We start from the raw sequence: 17,108 nt of genomic DNA, 5'->3' as shown, positions 1-17,108 counted from the left end.
AGCTGTGCTGCTAAAGAGAGTCAGAAATAGACTCAGAAACAGGACCTGATACATCACTGTTGCTTGAATAATATTTCACTCGGTTTATCCAAAAAAAACCTCTGATATGCTAAGCCCTTTGGGAAACTGTTGTGTTGCCTCTCTCCAAGTGGGTTCTGCTTGGAATCAACATAGGAGGTGATAATTTTTTCAATTTTAAAACAACCCTTTTAATTTGTCTGCATTATTCTTGAGGCTTGTTCTTAATTTTACTCTTTCTTTTGTTTTTCTTTCAGCCATAGCGAAATGAGGTGTGTGTGGGGGGTCATTAGAAGGCTCTCAGAGAAAGTGGTTTTTGTGTTACCTGAGCCCATGTTGGGGAAAGCAACTAGTAGACATTCTGAGATTTATCTGTTTTGAATTTTGGTATTAGAAATCAAAATATGACTCGTGTGTCCTCAGTGAAAGGGCTATACTTCCCAGGCCCTACAATAGATGGAGCTGATAAAACTGGGAATTTAATATGGTGAACCTCCAAGCCTACTCTCAATGCTGAGGGCACCCCTACCTTAGACACTGGGGAATGTGTGAGGGAGAGAACTTTCAAACACTCCTTCTCTGCACCCCTCAAATTACAGGACTGAAGCTATTACCTCTTCTACTAACCCGTTGGACTGGGTTTTGATGCACAACAGAGGAAAAAGAGAAATAAAGATCATACAGGAAACTGGAGTCCAAGTAGGGAGAGGGGAGTGAGAAGAGGGGAATTTGAAACCAGAATGGTGATCACCGTTAACCTTACTATGCACGGTATCCTCAGTTTAGCCTATTAATTCAAGTTTCACTGACCTTGTATGTAAATAACTTTCAATTAAGCAATCTCCTCCATTTATAGGCATCTCAAATGTTGTATTACAAGCTTCTCAACATATTGTACTGATCCCTCTATCTTCTCAGAATTCTTGAGCACTGCATGAGAAATGTAGTTCCTAAGATTTATAAGAGAGGTTATGTATTGAGAATGGGGATGAAAGAAAATAGTAACTTTTTAGGTGAAATAGTTTCTAGTACTTAGTATTACAAAACCTTAATCCCAAAATTCTAGATGCTATTTCTGGTCAGAAATAGTAATGGAGCTATTTGCCTATTGCTAAAGATTTCTATGTTCTTTCTGTAATGTGTGACTAACTGTATCTATAATATTAATATCCACACTGTTTACTCTCCATGAGCAGGTCAAGAGCAAAACAATATTTCAGTACATAAATTCCATTTTTAGAATTATCAAAAATACCTTTCTGGCTAAATATTGGTAATAATTACTTTCCCAAAGTTAAATAACCCCTCTTTATTGACTGTGAAATTATTTTAGTATTGAACTCAGATCTAATGTCCATTTTCCATCTGCTTTTTCAAAATATGATAACATAGTCAAGGCAGAGGGTGTAGATGATGCAGTGTATAAAGTATTCATTTCAGCCTTCTGGGTAAGATAGCAGATTGAACAAAGCATTTACTTCTCTTCCTTGAGAAACCCCACTAAAATGACAGTAAACGAATTTGTCCACAAGGGCAAAGAGAACAGGAAGAGCCAACAGCCACAAAATGTTGGAAGCCAGAAAGCAGAAGGACAAGTGGTAACTGACTTAGTCGATTCAAGAAAGTTGCATCCTAAACTAGGAGGAGGGACAGCTGAGAAGCAGCCCTGTCTACACCACAGAACCCCAGAGGCCTTGGGAACTGGCTCCGTATGGTAGCTCTAGAAATGAAAGTGAGGCTAAAAACAAGTCTTGGTTGAAAGATTGTTGAAGAAGTAGTTAGATCCTCGGATCTCTTCCCCTCCCTTATTCTGATATAAGACTAGGGTTTTATAGCATGTTTATAGCATCTCTCTCTGGAGATGCTAAAATCAAGAGCTTCTGGACTGGAAGACAGCAGACAAGGGGAGGTAGGAGCACTGTGCTAAAACACAAGCATGCTGAATCTGAAGTCCACCCACCCCTGGACCCAGAGGGCTGGCAACCCAGCTGGACACTAGAAGACCTTTCTCTGGGGAATCTGCACATCCTAAGAGGAAAGCCCCAAAGACTCGACAGCAGGGGTTCCCTGAGAAAGGCCCAGCCAGTCTACCCTCTACTAAGGGCCGTAGACAACAAGCCACACCCAGCAGGCCCACTTTCCAATCAGCTTTTGAGTTTTCAGCTAGTTTCCACTTTTACACATAAGCCAACAACCCAAGATCATCAGATATCTGAGACCAACCTCGAATGTGAAAAACAACACAAAAACAAACAGAAAAACAACTTCAAGATAACAGAGACAGTGCTCCAAGGGGAAATTTTTTTAACTTTAATTAATATCCTACTTATAAAAATAATTTAAATGATATCTTCAAAAAAATAAGAGGAGATATTACGTTCATGAAATAAAAACATTATACTAAAATTAAAGAAACATTCAGAGACCAAAAAAGATCATTGGGAGATTATACTAATGACATAAGATGAATTTCATGGATGTATTGAAAAATCATGTTGAGGATATCATCCAGAAAATAGAGCAAAAGACAAAGAAATGGAAACTAAGATAGAAAAACTAGGAAAATTAGAGGACCAGTCTAGGTGACCCAGTATCCAAATAATAGGAGTTCTAAGAAAGGAAGAAATCATCAATGGCGTAATTCAAGAACACCTCTCAGAACTGAGTGACATGAATTACCAGGTTGAAAGGGTGTCTAACACTGAATGGAAATAGAACCACACCAAGCCTGTCCTCATGACACTTCAGAACACTTGGAAGAGATACTACTCAGGTTCTCAAAGGATTGAGGCACCGAATGGCTTCAGACAACAACATAGTCAGGATCCAATGGATCAATTCCTTCCAACTTCTGAGGGAAAACGATATTAACCCAGAATTCTGTAAGCATCTGTTCTGGACATGGATTATTGTGTAAAAAGTACTCCAAAGTTTAGTGGCTTAAAACAAGGCATTTTTATACCTCACAGTTTGGGAGGTCAGGCATTCAGGCAGAGCTTGGCTGGCCAATTCTTCCTCTCCATGTAATATTGACCATGGACATGACAGTATTCACTTAGCGCTGGGCTGGAGGGTCCAAGATGGCTTCACTCACACGAAGTGGGTGCCTGACAAGGGGTGACCAGAAGGCTGGGTTTAGCCGGATCTCTTTTCCTTTCCAGGTAGGGCTTTTTTTTTTTTTTGATAAACTTTAATTTTTGAGCAGTTTTAAGTTTACAGAAAAAATGAGCAGAAAATACTGAGAGTTCCCAAATACTCCCTCATCTCCTCAATTCCCCCTATTATTAACATCTCAAATTAGTGTGGTAGATTTGTTATAAATGAAGAGCCAACGTTGATACGTTATTCTTAACTGAAGTATATAGTTTACATTAGGGTTTACTCTGTGTTGTGCGTTCTATGGGTTTTGACAAATGCATAATGACATATATCCACCATTACAGTATTGTACAGATTAGTTTCACTGCCCTAAGAAACCCCTGTACTCCACATATTAATACCCGCCTCCCTCCTCTTAACCCCTGGAAACCACTGATTTTTTAATTGTCTCCATGTTTTGCCTTTTCCAGAATGTCACATAGTTGGAATCACACAGTATGTAGCCTTTTCAGGTTGGCTTCTTTTACTTAACAATATGCACTTAAGCTTCCTCTATATCTCTTCATGGCGTAATAGCTCACCTCCTTTTACTGCTGAATAATAGTCCTTTGTATGGGTGTACCACGGTTTGTTTATCTATTCATCTATTGAAGGACATCGCTGTTGCTTCCACTATAGGGCCTTTTTAACATGGTGTCTCCAGAAAGATAGACTTCTTAGGTGGTGGACCAGGGCTCCAAGAGACCAAAGTTGCCAAGAATCTTAAAAGCCAGGCCAAAACTGGCATAATGTCACTTCCACCATATCTTTTTGGTCAAAGAAGTAACAAGGCAGTCAAGATTTAAGGGTAGCGGTGTCAAAGATAATGAGGCTATTCTTAAATCTACCACACCAGTCAACAAGAGGCAAACTGATAATTCTGGAGACCCATTTCCTCTTTCCTATTGGTACTCAACGAGAAGCTGATTCATCCTGTTTGGAACTCCTCCTTTTTAACAAAACAGTTACCTATCCCTGAAATTTATTATTATTATTATTATTATTATTATTATTATTATTATATAGCGACTTATAAACACCAGAACCTGCTTTCCCTAAAAATATATAGGGTGTCCCATATGTGTCCAGTCTAGCTATGTCCTGTCTAAGACACTTTTCTATGAGATAATGAGAGTTCAGGAACCAGGTGAACACTGCTACTTCTCTACTTGAAGTTCATCCCCAACAAGTCCTATTAACCCTTATTTGTGTTTGTATTTATGGTGCAAGCTGTGTTTCTGGGCCTGCCCTACAGCTCACCAGCAATACCTCACCACCCTACACCTCACTAAGTCAAAAATAAAAACATTTTCAGATGCTAAAAAAAGTAATGTTACTTCACACACATCCTTCAAACGTTATGTAAAAGTACTCTCCATCAAAAATAAGAAAAATGTGGTCTTCCAGGAAATAGGATATCTAACAAGTCAGGAAGAGGTGAAAAGAATCCCAAGGATATGAAGAAGAAGGCTCCCAGGATATCTGCTCTGCAGCAGAGTGAGAGGGCAACAAGTCCTGATTAAGCAGGGCAAGAGGATCCAGGAGAGATTTCCACAAGGAGATGAAATTAATAAACTATCTGATATATCAGAGCATATGGAAAAGAGATCAAACAACTGTAAAAAGATTTAAGGATGAATTGATGATAAACACTTAAGAAAATTAAACAGAGAAACAAAGGCAGCTATTAACTCCAGGGAAATGAAAGCATTGTGAAGAGAAGAAAAAACAATCATAGATGTGTTGTGAATAGCTAAATCCTCCTCTTGATAGTGGGAAGTGAATAGATAATGCCAAAGACTAAAAATCAAGAAGTAGCCTTGAAAGTATGTTATTTAGAGATAAGAAAGAAAATATGAAAAGACTCAGTCAAATAAGGTTGAAATTAATTGCCTCTGGGAATGGAGAAATGGGGAGGAATGGGGAGTGTGAGCTTGCTGTTTATCACTACAAGCCTTATAGACGAAAATAGTTCAACTATTTTGTTCTGTAAGGCTCACCACTTCAAGTCTTTGCTCACATCCACCTTTTCAATAAGCCTTGTTCTGACCACTGTAATCCTAGCTCCCCTGCCTCCCTTTTTTCCATAGCATTTACTGTCTCCTAGCATGCTCCATAATTTGCCTATTCATGATGTTTAGTGGGGTTTTTTCCCCGCCAGAATGTCAATGACACAGGGGCAGGGATCTTCGTCTTTTTCATTTACCAGTAGGACCCAGGTGCCTTGAATAGCGCCTGGAACATAGTAAGCCTCAATAAACATTATTCAAGTAAAATGAATTTGATTTTTAAAACTATGTGCATGGGTAGCTTTGATTTTAAAAAGTAAAATAAATCACTCACCCCAAAACTCTACCACAAAGCAAAAATTCCATAATTAAAATATTGTTCAGAGGGCCTCCCTGGTGGCGCAGTGGTTGAGAGTCCACCTGCCGATGCAGGGGATACGGGTTCGTGCCCCGGTCTGGGAGGATCCCATATGCCGCGGAGCGGCTGGGCCCGTGAGCCATGGCCGCTGGGCCTGCGCATCCGGAGCCTGTGCTCCGCAACGGGAGAGGCCACAACAGTGAGAGGCCCGCATACCGCAAAAAAAAAAAAAAAAAAAAATATTGTTCAGAGATCTTGGTCTTCTATTAAGAAATGTTACTAGTAGTTTCTTTTTTGGGGGGGGGGATTAATTGAAGTATAGATGATTACAGTGTTGTATTAGTTTCTTTATTACATTCTTTTCCCTTATAAGTTATTACAAAATAACTTATAAGAGAAAAGAATGTGCAATACAGTAGGTCCTTGTTGGTTATCTATTTTATATATAGTAGTGTGTACATGTTAATCCCAAACTCCTAATTTATCCCTCCCTCCCCCTTTCCCCTTTGGTAACCACAAGGTTTTTTTTCTATTATTATTAGTTTCCTTAGACTTCAGAAAGAACAATACTTACAGTGCATTCTAAGTGCCCAAACCTGAAGCACTTTAGACAGTAGGCAAGCACTATAATACAATGAGTGAGACTTACATAACACTTAAAAATAAGTGATGATTTATGTAAGGTTGTGAGATATGAAGTTTATTATAATGAAGAGAAGATAAAATACATTTGAGGAATAATCAAATATATCTGAGTTTAATTATTGTTCATTAGTTTATACCTGGTCTTGTTTCAAAATGGATTTTAGGAAGCCTATAAAAGTATAGAGAAAATAACATTAAATTCCATTTAAGTTAAATTAAAGTTTGGCAAAAGAAGATAGAAAATCAAAGATGGGACAAAGAGAAGCCAATAAAGTGACTTAAAATATGTGCAGTTCCAGCCTGATGCTGGTTGAAAATTTGTCTCTAAAATCTGTGTCCATTAGTATTAGATTCAGCTATAAGTAACGGAGAAACTCAACATATGGGTGGTTTAAATAAGATGACAGATGAGTTTATTTCTCTCATATGTGCAGTCCAGGTCTGATATGGGAGGTCAACTCCACTGGTCCTCAGGGATCCAGGGTCCTTCCAGCTCACACCTCTGTTTCCTCAGTGTAGAACTTATCCCCATAGTCTAAGATGACAGCATTCCTATTGTGAGCAGCAGAATGGAGAAAAAGGACTAAGCAAGGGTCACCTGCCAATTGTTTCCTGAGAAACATTCCCAGAAACTGTCACTGGATACTTCTCCTTCCATCTTATTGTCCAGAATTTAGTGACGTGGCCACTCCTAGCTGCAAGGGAAGCTGAGTAAAGCAGTCATCATTCGGGGCAGACACATGTCCTACTGAAACTTCTAATAAAATGGATGAAGGGGGAGAAATGGATCTGAAAGACAACAGGAGTGTCTGCCACAGTTTCACGGCAACCGAAAGAAGAAAGGGAACATGGTCAGGTTCAAAATAACCGAGTTGGTAAAAATGACCAGTTGCTCAAGAGACTTACAGCAGCTCTTGGTTAAAAGGTTAGAAAGGGATGACTGGAAGTCTTCATAAAAAGAAGAAAAAGTTTGATCTTATCACATCAGTGCAACCCATTTTGTAGAACTGTTTCTTATAAAAACTCCTAATAATGTATTGACAGTTTAGAGAAAATGTGCCTGCAGAGATTTGATTTTCTGAGTTCATTTTCACATTTAAAAAATCATAATAAAACCATGTTTCTTTTAACTCCATCATGTGAATGTCCTGTCATTAAATATACACATATATATTTCTTTCAGAGTTAAAGAAAACTCTATTTACCTTCGTTTACGGAAAAGAAACCGCTGCAATCACAGGGACTACCAGAACATTTCAAGAAATGGTATGTAGTGTTCCATTTAAACTTTCACCAATGTGCCTTTAATGATTGGTTTTATTTTGTAAGCACCACAAAAGCAGGGGATTAGATAATAATGAACATAGAATAAAATGAACAGTCCCCCTTTTCAATACCATTTCCTTTTCTGAGAGAGGGGCCCTTTTAAAGCCTTTTACCCATAGCAAAAGAGAACAAGACAAGATGCCGTTAAGGTAGAGACCACGGGGGCACCTCAGTCATCCAAGAGCAAAGCTCTAGAAAGGCCAAGGTGCAGGGCATCAAGGCTCAGGAGGCAAGGCCTAAGTGAGCATTTGCATAACAGGGGCTGAGCAAAATCAAGGTCATTGCCAAGACTCTGCCCTCCCTTATGGTGCAAAATCTCCCACATTTCTACTGGGGTTGGAGTTTTAAGAAAAATAGCTAAAAGTTTGTGGCTGAAATCCCCCAAAGCCATTTTAAAAAGGAACGTGTTTTCAGGGTATTGTCTCCATCAGCTTCCCATGTTTCCCAGACATCTGTGTCTTCTGGGCTTGTTTCTTACCTGTGTGGTTCTCACCTCCCACCTTGGACCCAGATTCAGTCCACAAGATTTTGGTGAAACTCCTGATTGATAAACCATGGCCTGACTAGTACCTAATGAGCTGCCAAGTAATGTTTTGTGACACATAATGCAGAGATGGCAAACACTTAGTCTGTGTGTTGCCACTCCATCTTCCAAGGTCTGGGGAAGATATTAACTAACCCACCTTGGCACTCTTGTCTGCTATTCTGCTTCAGCGATTCTCACAACACAGCACACCTGACAATCATCATCAACAGATTAGACTTGGCACATAAAGTTAAACCTATTTGCCATCCCTATGCCATCTCTAATCAACAGAGTACTAAGGAATTTTCCGAGCAGTACAAGTTTTATCTAAATATATGACCTACAAATAATGTATTGTTTGTCATATATATTCTACACAGAACAAATGTTCTATTCTAAGGACAACATAGTTTTTTTGTTACTAATAATATAATAGCTGATTATTGATCTCTTACCAAATGCTAAGAACAATTTATGTATAATATTTCACCTAATCCTTTCAACAAACTATAAAACAAGTATTTATTATATTACATATTATATATTACTTCAATTCTAAGATATCATTGATTGTATTAGCTCTGGAGAGTGTTAATGGTGGAAAAAGGAAAGAAAAATGGCAACGTACACATTGATTGCAGCGCTCAACCCAGTATCAAATGTATTAAAATACGTTTCTCAGAATTGGGAATTTGTAATAATATCTACACTGTTACAGCTGAGAAAACAGAGGCATAGAGAGAACCAAGAGCCCTGTCCAGATCACAGAATAGAAAGTTGCAGAGCTGGAATTTGTACCCAGCTTATCTCACTCCACTCAGACACCAACAACGATAATACAGTCACTGGTCTGTGATCCGAGATTGACCCACAGAAAGAAATCAGCCTTGTCTGTCTGCGTATGAACATGACCACCAGTTTATTGGAAAGTTGTCATGCAACCTGGCTAAGAATCATCATAGACACAATGTGAATACTGACCCCTTGTTGCTCTCTCTCTTCTCCTTTAATGAGATATTCAAACAGTCCCAGTGCTGTCAAAAGCTCTCTGTCGGTGTAGACTGTAAAAACAACAGAAAAACACCATGTGGAATATTATGCAGCTCTAGAAAATGAGGACTAAAAATCCATATATTTTTATTTAGAAAGGCAAAACACCGCCAAAAGAAAAATTAGCATATAAAATTGGATAGTATAATTTAATTTCTACTATATTTTTAGAAGAAAGGAAAAAACTAGATGTACATAAGAAAATTGGTAGAAAATACACCAAAATCATTATGTTTGATAAATTATGGGTGATAGCTTTCATTTTTTTTAATATTTCTGTTTTCCACAGATTTTGGTTTTATATAGAAATAACAAACAAAAAAAATCTAGATGGAAACAATGAAGGAACAGTAAAGAACTTGCCCAAGGTCCCCAGCCAAGAGTCCATGTTAGGGTGCAGAATAAGGAATAGGATTCGGCCAGAAATGCAGGCTGGAGGCTGCGCTCTCCCCGTGTGCCTGTGACACCAGCATTTCTCTCTCACAAGACCCAGACGTGTCATCTCAACGTCACTTTGCTCCCACATGAATGCAGCCATCTTCTGTAAAATCTAAAAGACTAAAGTAAAATTCTCTGAAAAGTACTCAGTACAATTTATAGTAGACATCTCTCCTTTTGTGGTACACTGTCTTGACAGCATTTCTTTAAAATTCAGATCGTGGAGATAAAAAGGGAGAAAGGAGATGGGAGGATAGCCTAATCATGAAAAAATGTGTGTGTCAAAATTTGATTGAAACCCATGGCTTCTGTCAGACTTTTATCTAATGAATAGATGCCGGGGTGGAGTTGGGGGTGAGGAGTATTTCTGTTCTTTTCTTTAAATTCAAAATCCTTAGAAATACAGAGAGTGTACACTTTGTCTAGTATAACTTCTTTGAAGATGCTTCTTGACTATTTTTCTAAGGATGTAATTAAAAAAAATTTTTTTTAAGTTTCTCATAGTTACTCATTATTTAATGTCCTGGCTTTATTCTCCAGCACATCTTCCTGTTTGCTGCTGCTTTCCTCACTATGGATTTTTCCCTTGATATTATGCAGCATGTAACCTGACTGCCAGTGCCAAATTATTTCAATTACTCCCTAAGGTTTTTATTAGATATAGAAAAAGTCAGCTTTCTATAGCCTGCATTTTTATGTCTACACTTATTTTTCAGAACCAGTGAGAGAGAAAGAGGAAAAAGGGAAGAAAGAGTTGAATGGAATATGAAAGTGTTTCTTAAAAATTGTGTAATAAGAATTAAAGAAACAGCTCCTATTTTCCTCTTGAGGTTTATGTACAAGATCTCAAAAATTTCTATAGGTAGCTCTACCATGAACCATTGCCAGTGATTATAAGGTATTTTAAAATGTAAACTGTTGAAGTCATTTTAATTTGGGTACTAATTCTCTGGCATGGAGGGTTAAGCGTAGGAAGTTTCTTGCTAGGCCTTCTTTACAATCAGCAAAGGAGATGGGTTGCAGCAGCCCTTACAGCTCCCAACGTGCCAACACGGCTTGGGTGGGGAGCAGAAGGGAGTGCGGTGAAGGGGGAAAGGGTCAAAACACCAGGGGGTTGGCTGGGTCCTCACAGAATATCACCTTACTTCTCAGAGATACAAGGTGAAGCCCAGAGAACAGAGAGCAGAGGTCTTCCCCTCCTTGTTACTTCATAAAGTCTTTTTTCTTTGTGTATAAAATAGCAGACTGGTTTTGAATTTAGGCCCTGGAATTGGTGTGTGATTTGGACAAATTGTTAAATTTCTCTGGTCCGTTTCTACATCTATAAAATGGGGATCATGGCTGGATGAGCACAATTGCCCAAGGCGACGCCGGCATCTCATTCTTTGTTGCTGTTGCAACAAGCCAGCTCCAATGGGATTCTTCACCCCACCCTCCTGGGGGAAAGGCTGCACCCAAACTCAGTGGGATGATGGGGTTAAGGGGACAAACCCAGCCTTGTAAGTTTGTCCTTTCCCCCAATAAAGCCAATTCCTTAAACTATGTCACATGACATATAAGAATTCATCACAAAACCCAGATGGGGCTCCCTTTGCAAAATGGGGGTGATAGCAGTCCATACTTGAACTTCACTGGGCCGTGGTAAGGTTGAATGGGGAAACACAGTGCTTCCTGATCGTCCATCTTTCTTGCTAACTTCACACACCACCTGTCCTGTTATTTACTCAGCGTTTTAAAAAATCAGTCACTTTTTCAATATAAATTTTTGTTTAAAGAAGCAAGTAGATTTGAAAAATCAAAAATAAATTAAAAAAAAAACAAAAACATGTCCAGGGCTTCCCTGGTGGCGCAGTGGTTGAGAGTCCGCCTGCCGATGCAGGGGACACGAGTTCGTGCCCCGGTCCGGGAAGATCCCACATGCCGTGGAGCGGCTGGGCCCGTGAGCCATGGCCGCTGAGCCTGCGCGTCCGGAGCCTGTGCTCCGCAACGGGAGAGGCCACAACAGTGAGAGGCCCGTGTACTGCAAAAAAAAAAAAAAAAAAAATGTCCATGTTGGGAAGGCCTGTGGCTTCCAGAGTTCAAGGGCAGAAAGAGGGACATCTAGCATTGAGTTTCCTGGCCCCTGGGAACAGTTACAAGCAGGAAGGTAATGGGGATAGGGGAGGGGCTGCCAGCCCCACCGGGAGAATCTGGCAGAAAGAAAGGGGCTTCCTCTGGGAGGAAGAAGCTGGGCTAGGGATAGGAGTGGGCAGTGATGGAAACTGGTAGCTGGCAGATCTAAGATTGACAGAGGGGATCTGGGGTGAAGGCTAGAGGAGAAATGAGGGGACTGCAGAGGGAGCCCTGGGGAATGGGAGGCGGGTGCAACCTGGGGAGCAGGCTCGGGGCTCCCCTAGAGAGGCTGGAGGAGACAATGGGCAAGGGCAGGGTTAAGGGGACAGTGTGAGAACTGAGGGTGGGGCAGTGGAAGACCCCTGCTGATGGGTGAGGCAAGAGGTGGAAGCTGTGGGTGGAAGGGGCTGGAGAACAAGCCTTGGCTGCTTGAGCTGGAAGCTCTAGAACACGTTGGAAGGAGCAGAAGCAGATGAGGGATGTCATCTTCTCCCCAGCAATGATCACCCCTCAGAGACTAGAGCTTCAGGCGTGGACGCCAGTCAATATTCAGCTGGGGAGGCCAACACAGCAAAAGTGGACCCCAAAAGCACCTCCTATACCGTGCTGCACGTTCCAATCTTTGGGACCTCATCAAAGTTCTCAGGCCTTAGGCCTCGTGCCCAGAGAGGACTCAATAAGTATTAGCTTTTTTTTTTTTTTTTTGCGGTACACGGGCCTCTCACTGCTGCGGCCTCTCCCATTGCGGAGCACAGGCTCCGGACGCGCAGGCTCAGCGGCCATGGCTCACGGGCCCAGCCGCTCCGCGACATGTGGGATCTTCCCGGACCAGGGCACGAACCCGTATCCCCTGCATCGGCAGGCGGACTCTCAACCACTGCACCACCAGGGAAGCCCAGTATTAGCTTTTATTCAGCCCTCACATAAGCCCTTTGTCCCTGCCTCTGTTGTTGCCTTTCCTCGCCTGTAGCTGAGTCATTTGCTTTAAGTCTGGCTTCCCAGTCTGACGGTGAGGACAAGCTGCATGGGAACCGAATTTGTACTCCCAGCCCTGAGCTGAGCTTCTGCTGCACATAGTAGGGACTTGTCACACTGACACACTTTTTTTTAAACTAAATAACTTTCAGGAGTTACATTTAACCTTTGAAGAGAAGAAAAGCACACACAGTAATCTTTTGCCAAACTGAATACCTCCATGGTGGGCAAAAACCATGAGTGACAAGATTATGCTTCATCTAAAATAAAGGGTAGAAGAAAAGCAAATGTTAACATGATATTCAATATCAATATGTATTTTAAAGTAAAGAAAAATTCGTAAGGCATCTACTTCCAAAATAAACAAGACTCATCTGCTTACGAAACAAGCAAATCCCAGCCCTGAGTCTCCATGGCCACACAGCCTGCAGAGGAGGGCACTCTGATGGTCTTAGAGGCCACACCAAGGATCTCTTTACAGTTTGCAAGCAGGACTTTACTGGCTTGAAACAGAATGTCTTTTTCACTTGCAGCCTTCCTCATTTTATTTTTGCAAGTTTAGCAAAACCTTGGTGTCAACACCTGTTTGGGGTTGTTTTGTTTTCAGAAAGTCAAAAGTGCTGAAGAGCATGTCTTCTTGGAGGGGCTCATCCATACAGTGAGAGGTCACCCCTCTCTGTGCACGCATATGCTCACCCACTTAGTGGGAGAGTGGGGAGTAAGGGACTAACTGCAAGTATATAGATATGAAAAAGGGAGAATTTTAACACTTGGCGAAAGTGCATGTGTTTGCAGCCTCACCTACCCAGCCTCACCCCAATCCCTTTGCTACAAACCAAATTCAGTCTTGAACTTCTTAACTTCTCTACCCACCCTCCATCCCTCACACCCCCCAAAAAACTTCATCTTGCTCGTTCCCTTGTTTAGCCTTTGTTAAACCATCTGAAGAATGGGAGAGAATCTGACAGACCAGGAGAAAGTAGAAACAAAGGGGCAAAATTCAGGGCAGCCTGTGGAATTCATACTCAGACCATCTACAGGATAAAGTCTTAGGAAGTCTAAGTGGGTGGGGTGAAGAGAAGAGAAAGCTGGGCAGCGAAGGGGTGAGGGAAGAGCTTCTAAGGCAAATTGAGGGGGAGGCCTTGGAGCAGAATCAGAGTGAGGGAGGGGATGGCAGAGGAGAGGGGATTTCTACATGATGTGGGACATCACATCGTGTCCATGACAACTGTGAGTCCAGCTCAGGGCTCCTTCTCATGACGCTTGGACTGTTTCTCCTACACATCGCTGCTCTGGGATGAATCACATGAGATTCACATGTGAATCACATGAGCAAAGAAAACAACCTTATTCATATCCCACACGATAATACAACTCTCTCTTGTTGCTCTCCAGTGAAAAACCAGGAGAGGCGAGCCCCAGATTCATGAGAATGATCCTTCATGCCTTCCTTAATTCTACAGTTATTTTTGAGCACCAGTCGCTGTGATAGACACAGAGGATAAAAAGACTAAACGTTGGGGCTTCCCTGGTGGCGCAGTGGCTGAGAGTCCGCCTGCCGATGCAGGGGACACGGGTTCATGCCCCGGTCCGGGAAGATCCCACATGCCGCGGAGCGGCTGGGCCCGTGAGCCATGGCCGCTGAGCCTGCGCGTCCGGAGCCTGTGCTCTGCAACGGGAGAGGCCACAACAGTGAGAGGCCCACATACCGCAAAAAAAAAAAAGAAAAAAATAAAAAGACTAAACGTTAATGCATACCTAGACCATGTTCAAGTCCTGACCCCTCAATGGCTGGTTCTATAACCTCAGTGAGTCCCTTCCCCATTCTGAGCCTCAGTTTCCCTGAAATAAAGGACTTAAACAGGATAATCAATGTCCATCCAAGCTCTATGATTCTGAAATCCTAAATCAGAGTGTCTTAGACTAGCAATCCTCAGACTCACTCCATGTTTAAGTTTTTTGTTTTTTTAATGTGGTTTATTGCTGATGTTTAATAATCAAGAGATTTTTACATAAAAATCCAATTTCCTATTTATCTTAGAAAATCAGCAGTTCTGGTAAACAGCCATGCTCCTGCCTGGCAACAATGGGCTGGCACTGAGTAGTGGCCTCCCCTTCAGGTGGATCATGTGCTGTGTGTTTGGCCAAGGTTCCCACTCTGTTCCATTTGCACATGGACTTAGCTACCTGGTCTCTGTGGCCATTTGAGAGTTCAACCCCGTCCCAAGTCTAATGGTCATCAACTATTCAAGGGAAAGTGAACTAGGACTTTGATGCACAACAGGTCAGAGGGTTCGAAAGTGAGGAATAGCTCTTGAGAGTTTACCAGGCCCTGGGCGTCCAGCAGAGGGACAGAAGCTGCCTCTGGGAGGTGTTCTAACAAGAGTAGACACGGGGGAGAAATCCCTCTTGCTCTTAAGCCTGACTGAGAGGATTTTGATTCCTCAACAGGCACAAGAACTGTCGAAGGAGCTTGTCCTGGGCACAGAGACACCACTCTTCAGGCCTTACTCCAAGCCAGAAGGAACAGGTTGATGTCCTTCCAGTCTCCAGGCAGCTAATCGTGTTTCTCTCAGAAATACTGCCAACGGGGCTTCCCTAGTGGCGCAGTGGTTGAGAATCTGCCTGCTAATGCAGGGGACATGGGTTCGAGCCCTGGTCTGGAACGATCCCACATGCCACAGAGCAACTAGGCCCGTGAGCCACAACTACTGAGCCTGTGTGTCTGGAGCCTGTGCTCCGCAACAAGAGAGGCCACGACAGTGAGGGGCCAGCGCACCGCGATGAAGAGTGGCCCCCGCTTGCCACAACTCGAGAAAGCCCTGGCACAGAAACGAAGACCCAACACAGCAAAAATAAATAAATAAGTTAATAAACTCCTACCCCCAACATCTTCAAAAAAAAAAGAAAGAAATACTGCCAAGGACCGTTGGTCAGGGCACAGCCCTCTAAGGCATCTGTTAGCAGGATGGACAGATTCAGCTGGAGAGTTGTTTGAAGTGGCTATTGTTATTATTTTATAGACTTTAGCTAATACTAAGTACTGCTTAATTAGTTCAGATTGCTTTAACCAAGTACCACAGTGGGTAATTTATAAACGGAAATTTATTTCCCACAGGTCTGGAGGCTCAAGGTGCCTGCATGGGCAGGTTCTGATGAGAGCCTTCTTCCAGGTTGCAAACTGCTGACTTCTCGTTGCAGCCCCTGGCGGCGTGGCAGAAGGAGAGTGAGCCAGCTCTCTGGCTTCTTCTTAGAACGGCATTTTTTCTTATAAGGGCACATCTTCACGATCTAATCACCTCTCAAAAGCCCCACCCCCAAATACCATCACTATGGGGATTAGATTTCAATGTATGATTAGAGAGAAACAAATATTCAGTCCATAGAAAGTACATTCTCTAAGCCATACATTATGCTAAGTACTTTACACACTCTATCCCCATTTAAACCCCACAGCAAAGTTAAGTAACTTGCCCAAGGTCCATTAGCTTGGTAGAGTTTAAACTCGTGTCCATCTCCTACCAGATACACCAGAGCATGTCTGTCCCTGCTCCCCACCATGCCATACTGTCCCCCTTTTGGATTCTAGCTGCTAAAACCACTATCTTGCTGTCTAGGACAGCCAGTACCTGCCCTGGAGGCAGGTGAATGTCAGAATTAGATACCTTGATCCAGAATTCTGTGTCAGCCTTCTTTATCAAAAGTGGTCCTCTCAGAAAGGGATAGAGGCAAGGAAAAAGTAAAAGAAGGATGAAGAGAAAAACTGCAAATGAGTATTAATCCAGGCTTAGCTGAATTCAGTTATACATACAAGGGCTTATATTTTTATACACCTCCCACCCCGTAAGATCTCTGTATTGGAAGAAAAAATGTTTTGTTCCTTAAACTAACTGAGCAACTGCTACTGTATTCTTGCCTCTATTCAGTCATAACCAGAATTAAATCATGAAGAAACATAAGACAAACCCAAATTGAAGACATTCTGTAAAATAATTGGCCAGTACCCTTCAAAAGTGTCAAGGTCATGAGAGACAAAGAAGGACTAAGGAATCAGCCCAGATTAAACGAGGCTAAACAGACATGAAACTAAACACATGTGATCCTGAATTGGATCCTGGCCCTGGTCATTAATGGGGCAATAGTGAAATATGAATGAGGTCTTTAGTGTAGACAACATATTGTACCAATGTGAATTTCCTGATCTTGATCATTGCACTATGATATGAAAGATGTTCACATTTAAGGAATCTGGATGAAAGGGTATGTGCAAATCCTTTGTTCTATTTTTGCAACTTTTTGTAAATTATTTTGAGTTTTGGAAATTATTTCAACTTTTTGGAAAGCATTTCAAAATGAAAATGTTAAGACAATTTTTTCTAAAGGCTCAGAGTATTAGAAGAAGCAAAGAAGTCACCTTTGCCAAACAGAAATAGGCCCTCAGTAATTATTTAATGAACCCAACCACTGGGCAGAATATTTGGTCTCAACCCAAGATGTTGACAGGAGATAACAG

The 17,108-nt window shown here is 41.7% G+C and overlaps 1 protein-coding gene across 2 annotated transcripts in view; it reads left to right on the top strand.

The window, feature by feature from the left end:
* Positions 1-17,108, top strand: part of AOAH (acyloxyacyl hydrolase) — a 172,089-nt gene that overhangs the window by 110,600 nt on the left and 44,381 nt on the right. For both annotated transcript variants that reach the window (XM_081244565.1, XM_081244566.1), the window contains exon 13: positions 7,352-7,434. In XM_081244565.1, coding sequence (XP_081100691.1) covers positions 7,352-7,434 — 83 coding nt within the window. The remainder of the gene's footprint in view (positions 1-7,351; positions 7,435-17,108) is intronic.

The sequence above is a fragment of the Mesoplodon bidens genome, assembly GCF_964165515.1.
Source record: "Mesoplodon bidens genome assembly, chromosome: 9".
NCBI lineage: Eukaryota > Metazoa > Chordata > Mammalia > Artiodactyla > Ziphiidae > Mesoplodon > Mesoplodon bidens.
This window is presented reverse-complemented; position numbering and strand designations above follow the sequence as displayed.